We start from the raw sequence: 8,700 nt of genomic DNA on the forward strand, positions 1-8,700 counted from the left end.
TGCTTGCTGGGGCACATCTGCCTGAACTGCCTGTTTCCCCATCCTTCCTCCCCAGCAACCGATGACACTGCCTCAGCTACTGCGCTGATTGGCTGCATGCCTGGCACTGCTTAGGGACAGGAGTTGATTCCCAGAGCCAGGCTGAGAAAGCCCCACTCTGGAGTTGGGGGAGACAAGAGGGTGCTTCTCCCTGTTGAGGAAAGATGGGGCCTGCTTTGGGCATTGGGGTCCTGCTGGTGGTGATAGTAGGGGGGTCTTTCCCCCCTGAGGTGCAGAGCACGAGGCCTCCAGGTGAGCAAATATGGGGTGCACTGGTGGGAGTTTCCTTTGGGGTTGGCAGAGCAGGGAGGGAGGGAGGCATCTCCCCCCCCCCTCAAACATGCAACAGACTCAACAGCTCCAGCATGAGGGTTTGAGGGTCTAAGTCACCCTCAGTGAATGGGTGCCAGGTCAGCCCCCGAGAGGACCGTTTGGCCCCCTCCCTGGCACATCCCTGGGCAGCCTGAGGAGCCCCTCCACTGCCTGTGCCCCCTTTGTCCCCCCCTTCCTCGGGAGGCGCAGGTTTCCTCCCTTTGCGCTTGCCCCACTTCAGGCGCCCCACTTTCCTCCTCCAGCCCCTCTTACTGGGTGCCCAAAGAGGCTGGTTTCAGAAGCGCTTTCCTGGGCAGCAGCCCCTTTGGGAGGCACCTGATGCCACGCAAGGTGCAGTGCCAGCGGGTGCCCAGGAGGCTTGGCTGCTCCGTCCCCCCTGGCAGCTGTGGGCTTGGCATGGATGGCTCTGGGGCAAGGGCCGCTCCCTGGTTCCAGCTGCCCGCGTCCCCCGGCGCCCTGCTGGCGCTTCAGCCCGGTTCCCCTTCGGTGCGCCGGGAGGGTGGCGGAGGCGGCTCCCCGCTGGGGTCTGCCCCGGTGCTGCTCGAGGAGGACCCGGAGGCGGGCAGCGGACAGAGGGCCTGCTGTGCCCTCTCCCGAGCCGTCGCCGGGCTGCAGGGCCAGGACCAGCAGCAGCCGGAGCCGCAGTCCGCCCTGCGCGCAGCTTCCACTGAGCCGCTCTCCGCCCCTCTCCCGCAGAGCACTTCCTGCACCAGTGGAAGTCCGAGTGCCGCTTCCCCGACGGGCCCGGCGCGGGCGCCTACTTCCTGGACAGGTACTTCTACTTCCAGCAGGAGTACGCGCGCTTCGACAGCCGCCGAGGGACCTACGAGGCCGTCACCGCGCTGGGCGAGCCCGACGCGCGCTACTGGAACAGCCTGACGGACTTCATGGAGCAGGAGCGGGCCGCCCTGGACAGGTTCTGCCGGCACAACTACGGCATCTTGGAGCCCTTCGCCGCCGCCAGGAAGCGTGAGTGGGCGGGGCGGGGCGGGACGCGGACGGGCCCCTTCCCCAAACCCCCGGCCCGGAAGCGGCGAGGCCCCACAGCGGGGGACCCCCTGCCGGGGCTGAAGCAGGCTCCGGAGGATGGGCGCGGGGGGCGCACCAGCAGAGGAATTCTTCCGCTGACTTGACCGTGTCAACCGCTTTGCAACTCCGGTTGAAGAGCAGAAGAAGAAGAATTTGAATTATTATAAGTAATAATGTAGCTATAACTTAATAATCAATTTATAATTACTTAATTATTATTCAATCTTCATACACTCATGCTGTATTTGACTGGATTTGTATATAAACAAACACCTGAGTTTGTGGTTGAGATGCTTGAGATGTCCAGGAAAAGCTTCACCTCAAAGCCTGCAGTCTTCTTGCACCTTCACCACATTGGGACAAGACTAAGTTGTCATCTCCGGCAAGCGGAGGGACAATCCTTGCCTATTGAACTGGAAGGGATCCCACCTCTGTGCTCGTTGGGGGGTGCAAATAAAAGCATGGGGGTGGGGGGGTCTCATGGCTTCCTGGCCCACAGGTTCTGCTATTGAGTTGGTAGAAGAACCACATTGAGTTCCTTTGCTCACCCTGTCAGAGGTTGACAGGCTCCTGTTTGTGATTGTCAGGCAGGAATATCCTCAAATGTTTTCACGCAAGTTTTCAGTAGTCTCTCCAGTTGAACCCTCCAGGCTCTGACCCTCCCTCTCCTTATCTGTCTCTCTCCCCCCCCCCCAGTGAAGCCCCAGCTGAAGATCACCCCCACAGACACAGACCCCTCCTCCCACCACACCCTGCTGGTTTGCACAGTGGCCGGCTTCTTCCCTGCAAAGATTGGCATCAAGTGGCTGCGGAACGGGCAGGAGGAGGATGAGAGCAGAGTGGTGTCCACGGAGCTGATCCGGAACGGGGACTGGACCTTCCGCATCCAGGTGATGCTGGAGGCGCAGCCGGAACGCGGAGACGTCTACGCCTGCCGGGTGGAGCACGCCAGCCTCCCAGACCCCACCAGCATCCAGTGGGGTAGGAAATCCAAGCACTGCAGTTGCACATCGCACATTCCCCTGCCTTTGGAGACAGATCCTGGCCCAAGGGGGCATTGCTTGGACAAGGGTGCTCTGAGTGGGGGGGGGGGAGTAGGCTGGCTCCAGACCTGCCCCCTTTTGAATCAAGGCTCCTTCTTTCCACAGAGCCACAGTCAGACTCTGCCCGGAGCAAGATGTGGACAGGGGTTGTGGGGCTCCTTTTGGGCCTGGTCTTTGTGATACCTGGACTGGCTCTGTACCTGAAGAAGAAGAAAGGTGATGGCAGCTCCAAGGGGAGTGTGTACTGGGGGGTGGGAGGCTGGCCTCACTGGGAGTTCCCCTTCTCCTCTCCCCAGTTGGAAGCTTTGGAGCCTCTGTCCTCTTTCCCACCCTCAAGAGGACCACCCTGCCTGTGACTCAGTCTTCGGTAGTGACCTAGTATTGTGGGGAGGGGGCATGGACATCCCCCCTTGGCCTGGCCAAGAAGAAAATGTAGCAGACCAGAAGAGTCTTTCTTAGGCCTGAGGCCCAAGGCACCTGAGGGGGGACATGACTGAGACGTACAAAATTATGCAGGGGATGGATAAAGTACGTACATAGGGGGATTTTCTTTTTCCTCTCATACAACACCAGAGCCAGGGAACATCCACTAAAATTGAGTGTTCAGAGAGTTAAGGCAGACAAAAGAGAATATTTCTTTACTCACCCTGTAGTTAGTCTGTGGAACTCCTTGCCACGGGATGTGGTGATGACACCAGGCCTAGATGCCTTTAAAAGGAAATTGGACAGTTTGATGGAGGAAAGGTCCCTCACAGGTTACAAGCTGTGATGGGAATGTGCAAGCTCCTGTTTTTAGAAGTAGGCTACTTCAGAATGCTAGATGCAAGGAAGGGTATCAGGATGCAGGTCTCTTGTTGTCTTGTGTGCTCCCTGAGGGATCCGGTGGGCCACTGTGAGACACAGGAAACTGTCCTGATCCAGTGAGGCTCTTCTTATGCCACATTGACCCTACAGCTTTCTTCCTCTCCCCAGCCTGGCCGCCCTCCCATTTACTTCCTTGTTGCCCCTCTGATGTCTCTTCCTGCCCAAGAAATGACATTCCTGGTGCACTTAAGGGACTGTCTCCATTGTGGTTCTCAGAAGATGAGGCTCTCTGCCAATTTCCCCCTCCCAAAGCCTAGCCTGTTTCTAAGCTCCTGCCTTGAGAGTCAGTCTCAGCTCCACTCCAGGCCCAGGGCTGGTCAGAGTCCTAAAGTCCAATCACTTATCCAACCTGTGCTCTTAAACAACAGAGTTAAAACCAGGTGAGCAGGTGGCAGAAACTACCACTATTAAGACTATCTCACAAAAACACCCCTATTCAGAGGGGGGATAGGATTGGGATTGCAATTGACCCCATGACCCCTGCTAGAGCCAAGGAAAGAAGCCTCTTTGAAGAGGACCATTCCTTCCTCCCAGAATGAATATACTTTTATGTCCAAATCGCCTCCCCTCCCGTGCAATTTATTTTGTACACAACAGTTCCTACTTTTCCCAATTAGGACATTTTGATCTGGCAGTTGGGGGGGGGGCAGAGGGTTGGGCTGGCTTGGGGGGCTCCTCACTCAATTGGTCTCTTTTCTCTCTTTTTCAGGGACTGCCATCCCTCCACCTGCAGGTAACTTTTTCCTCTGTTCTTCCCATTTCTGCTCTGTTTCACCCCTCCCATTTCCCGGTCCAGATACTTGGAGGGCCCTGGATTGCCCCCTCCTCCTTTTCTGCCAGAGGCTCTGCAGAGCAGGGAGGGCAGGTGCTGTGCTCAGTGTGGCAGGGAGGCCTGACTGCCTGGGTCCCCTGCTCCAATCTTGCTTCCTAGGTCCTGTTGTCGCTAAGAGCACTTCTGCCTGCTCACTGGGTAAGAGGCCCTTTTTCAAGTGGGTGCTCCTTTTTTTAGCAGGGGGAGAGTAACTGGCCCTCCTCACCCCAGCAGTGTCTTTTCTAGTGGCTGTCTGCTGGTGTTGCATCTTTTTAGACTGTGAGCCCTTTTGGGACAGGGAGCCATTAGATATTTGATTTTCTCTGTAAACTGCTTTGTGAACTTTTTGTTGAAAAACGGTATATAAATACAGATGATGATGATGATGATGATGATGATGATGCCTCTGAGAGCAGACACGCTTAGCGGAGCAGATGAAAGGAGAGGGTTGCCTTCTGGGCCCTCAAGGCTCATCATTTTTCCTGCTTGCAGATATATTTGCAATAATTTATTTTGCCTTTTTGCACCTTTCAAGACCCTGACGTACACTGGGGCAAAAAGTCAAAACTTCACCTATAGGCTAATGTAGTAGTTCCCAATTTGTCTGTTGGGACCACCAGTTGGCCCAACCCATAGGAAGAGCCCTGCTGGATCAGGCCAAAGGCCCATCTAGTCCAGCTTCCTGTATCTCACAGTGGCCCCCCAAATGCCCAGGGAGCACACAAGACAGCAGACACAATCTGTGTCCCAGTGCCCTCCCCTGCACTTGGCATTCTGATATGGGATGCCCCATGGAATATTCCTCAGACCCAGAAGGGCGCAATCCTATTGTGACGGGGTGTGATGTCAGGGCAGCTCAGTGAGAGGCCTCAGGAAGGGGTTAAGGCAGCTGGTCCTTCTCCCTGCCTTGGCTGGTCTGTCCTGGGCAGGAGCTCTTGGCTGCACAGCCTCCTGCCTCACCTCAGTTCTGTTCTGCCTGCCATCACAGGCCCCTCGCCTTCTATGGGGCGGCCTCCCTTCCCCGGCCCCTCCTCTGCCTGATGAGAGGGTTGAAGATGCCTCCCTGTTAAAAGGGGCCAGCCCTGGGCCTGGCCTGACCGTGCCGCCCTTGCCCCAAGGCTTGCCTCCTGACCCTCGCTGTTAGTCCTGCCCCCCTCCTGCTGTAGGGCAACCCCACTGACTGGACCCTCCCCTGAGTTTGGCCCCCTGATGGTCGCTGCGCCACCTGGTCCAGGTCGGCTCCTCCCCGCCTCCTGCCCCAGTGGCTGGTGTTGCCCCTCGGCGATGTCATCGAGAGCAGCGGCTTCTCTCGGGCCGAGCCCCGGCCTATCAGGCAGGCCCACATTTGTAGGCACAGGCCAGCTGGGGGTGTCTGACTGCTCTGTGGCTGCAGGTGCTGTGTCTTCCCTGCGTCTGCCGGCCCCCCTGCCGCAAGGGTGTGGGGCTGGGATTGATGGGCCACCTCTGCCCGCTATCCACGGCGCCTTGGGGCTGGTGGGCGTCGTGGAGGAAGGGACCTCCAGGTTGGAATCCTGCATAACTTCTGGTCCCAGCCCCCCGTCCTGCTCCCTGCCTGCCCGCACATAGGGCCGCCCAGTGCCCGCCCTTCCCATCGCCCTGGAATGCCTCCCTCCTGTCTCCTCCCCGCCTCCTCCCCTCCCACCCCAGAGCCTTGCGTTGGCCAAGCTTAGCTGATGCAAAGCTCAGTGCAGTGCAGAGGCTTAAGTCAACCTCTGCACACCGGCCTAGCCAACTCACAAGGAGGTGCAAACATGCCTTATGGCACGTTTGTGACCCTCCTGGGCTGGCACAAGGGACTTGCACCCACCCAAGGGCCTGTCAGGATTGCACTGGAAGTTGCAGACTGGCCTTTCCTCCATCCCTTTAAAAGGCATCATGGCCTTCAGGTGCCATCACCACATCCTGTGGTAAGGAGTTCCACAGACTAATTACATGCTGGGTAAAGAAAAATTTTCTTTTGCCTGTTCTCCCAACACTCAATTTAGTGGATGTCCCCTGGCTCTGGTGTTGTGTGTGAGAGAAAAGAACATCCCTCAATTCACTCTACCCACCCCATGCATGATTCTGTGTGTCTCAATCATGTCCCCCCTCAGGCGCCTCTTTTCTAGGCTGAAGAGGCCCAAACGCCGTAGCCTTTCCTCATAAGGAAGGTGCCCCAGCCCAGCAATCATCTTAGTCGCTCTCTTTTGCACCTTTTCCATTTCCACTATGTCTTTTTTGAGATGCAGCGACCAGAACTGGACACAATACTCCAGGTGTGGCCTTACCATAGATTTGTACAACAGCATTATAATATTAGCCGTTTTGTTCTCAATACCTTTTCTAATGATCCCAAGCATAGAATTGGCCTTCTTCACTGCCGCCGCACATTGGGTCGACACTTTCATCAAACTATATTCATTCCCTCTCCAAGTGTCGCCCCCTAAGCTTGGACAGCAGGACCTTTCTGCATTCTCCACCCTCCCTAATCACAACTTCTCTCTCTCCTCTGTCTGCAGCACTCATCAGTTAAACTGTCTCGGCTGCATCCAGATCTCGTCTGGGAAGCACTTTTGTCCTGTAAAAGATTCATGTTTCTTTGCTTGGAGGATGCAAACTTCGGAGGGATGCAAGAAGACTGGAGGAGGACAACAGCAGCTGGCTGATCTTCCCTCACCCCTTGTAACAATCGCCCTCCCACACTCGCATCTATTGCTTGTCTTTTGCTTCTGGGTTTGGGGTTGGGAGAAGACTGGCCTTTGAGGCTTTTGCTGCATCTCATCTTCTCAGTTACCAGTTGGCTGAAATCACCAGTTGCAGCGTGCAGGATTGGCCTTAGGAGCTGTGGGGCCCAAAGCAAAACATTTTTGTGGGTCTCCTACTTCCGCAGCTCCCCCCCCCCACCAGGATGAGCGGCAGTGGCAAGGAATCCAACAGCAGCATCGCCACCAACTGCTTCTGGGGGGGGGGCGAGATTTGAAACCGATTGGACCCAGGCGCTAAAAGAAGGAAGGGCCATCCAGGGGCAATGCTCTGCTCTCTGTGCGGTCTTCACGACGCCTCAGCGTGGAAGATTCCATGCCAGTGTCAGCTACAGAGCAAAGTGCCAGCTGCAGATGGGGGCACTCGATTCACTGCCCCAGTGCAGGGGCCCTCTAGGCAGTTTTGTCAAATTGCCCTAAGGCCGGCCTTGGCAGGGTGAATCTCACAATATCCACACTGTGCACAATCAGAGTTGCAGCTTCCTAAAGGACATAAGAAGAGCCCCGCTGGATCAGGCCAAAGGCCCATCTAGTCCAGCTTCCTGCATATCACAGTAGCCTACCAAATGCTTCAGGGAGCACAAAACACAGCAAGACACAACTTGCGTCCTGGTGCCCTCCCCTACCATGTAACCGTGATGGACTTTTCCTCCAGAACTTTGTGCAATCCCCTCTTAAAGGCATCCAGGCAAGATGCCATCACCATTTCCTGTGGAAAGAACTTCCACAGACTAATTACACGTTGGGTAAAGAAATATTTTCTTTTGTCTGTTCTAACTCTCCCAACACTCAATTTTAGTGGATGTCCCCTGGTTCTGGTGTTATGTGAGAGTGTAAAGAGCATCTCCCTATCCACTCTGTCCATCCCCTGCATAATTTTGTATGTCTCAATCATGTCCCCCCTCAGGCGTCTCTTTTCTAGGCTGAAGAGGCCCAAACGCCGTAGCCTTTCCTCGTAAGGAAGGTGCCCTAGCCCAGTAATCATCTTAGTCGCTCTCTTTTGCACCTTTTCCATTTCCACTCTGTCCTTTTTGAGATGTGGCAACCAGAACTGGACACAATACTCCAGGTGTGGCCTTACCATTGATTTGTACAACGGCATTAGAATATTAGCCATCTTATTCTCTGCCTGCGTTGGCTTGGTCATGTCGTTGGCTTGGTCATGTCGTGAGAATGGATGATGGCCGGATCCCAAAGGATCTCCTCTATGGAGAACTCGTGCAAGGAAAGCGCTCTACAGGTAGACCACAGCTGCGATACAAGGACATCTGCAAGAGGGATCTGAAGGCCTTAGGGATGGACGTCAACAAGTGGGAAACCCTGGCCTCTGAGCGGCCCGCTTGGAGGCAGGCTGTGCAGCATGGCCTTTCCCAGTTTGAAGAGACACTTTGCCAACAGTCTGAGGCTAAGAGGCAAAGAAGGAAGGCCCATAGCCAGGGAGACAGACCAGGGACAGACTGCACTTGCTCCCGGTGTGGAAGGGATTGTCACTCCCGGATTGGCCTTTTCAGCCACACTAGACGCTGTTCCAGAACCACCTTTCAGAGCGCGATACCATAGTCTTTCGAGATTGAAGGTTGCCAATACAAATACAAGTCTCAATATCTTTTCTAATGATCCCAAGCATGGAATTAGCCTTCTTCACTGCCACTGTACAGTCAACACTTTCATTGAGCTGTCCACCAGCACCCCAAGATCTCTCTCCTGATTTGTCACAGAGAGCTCAGAACCCATTAGCCTAAATGTAAAGTTTTGATTCTTTGCCCCAATATGCATGACTTTACGCTTCCTTACATTGAACTGCATCTGCCATTTTGCT

The 8,700-nt window shown here is 55.3% G+C and overlaps 1 protein-coding gene across 1 annotated transcript; it reads left to right on the top strand.

Annotated features, from left to right (window-relative positions):
• Nucleotides 1-147: 147 nt before the first annotated feature.
• Nucleotides 148-6,824, top strand: LOC136640490 (H-2 class II histocompatibility antigen, E-S beta chain-like). The gene is made up of 6 exons (XM_066615657.1): nucleotides 148-291; nucleotides 1,069-1,341; nucleotides 2,098-2,382; nucleotides 2,550-2,660; nucleotides 4,018-4,041; nucleotides 6,639-6,824. The coding sequence occupies exons 1-6, from the start codon at nucleotides 204-206 to the stop codon at nucleotides 6,650-6,652; spliced, it is 795 nt and encodes a 264-aa protein (XP_066471754.1). The 5' UTR covers nucleotides 148-203; the 3' UTR covers nucleotides 6,653-6,824.
• Nucleotides 6,825-8,700: the final 1,876 nt, after the last annotated feature.

The sequence above is a fragment of the Tiliqua scincoides genome, chromosome 2, assembly GCF_035046505.1.
Source record: "Tiliqua scincoides isolate rTilSci1 chromosome 2, rTilSci1.hap2, whole genome shotgun sequence".
In the NCBI taxonomy this organism is placed as follows: Eukaryota; Metazoa; Chordata; class Lepidosauria; order Squamata; family Scincidae; genus Tiliqua; species Tiliqua scincoides.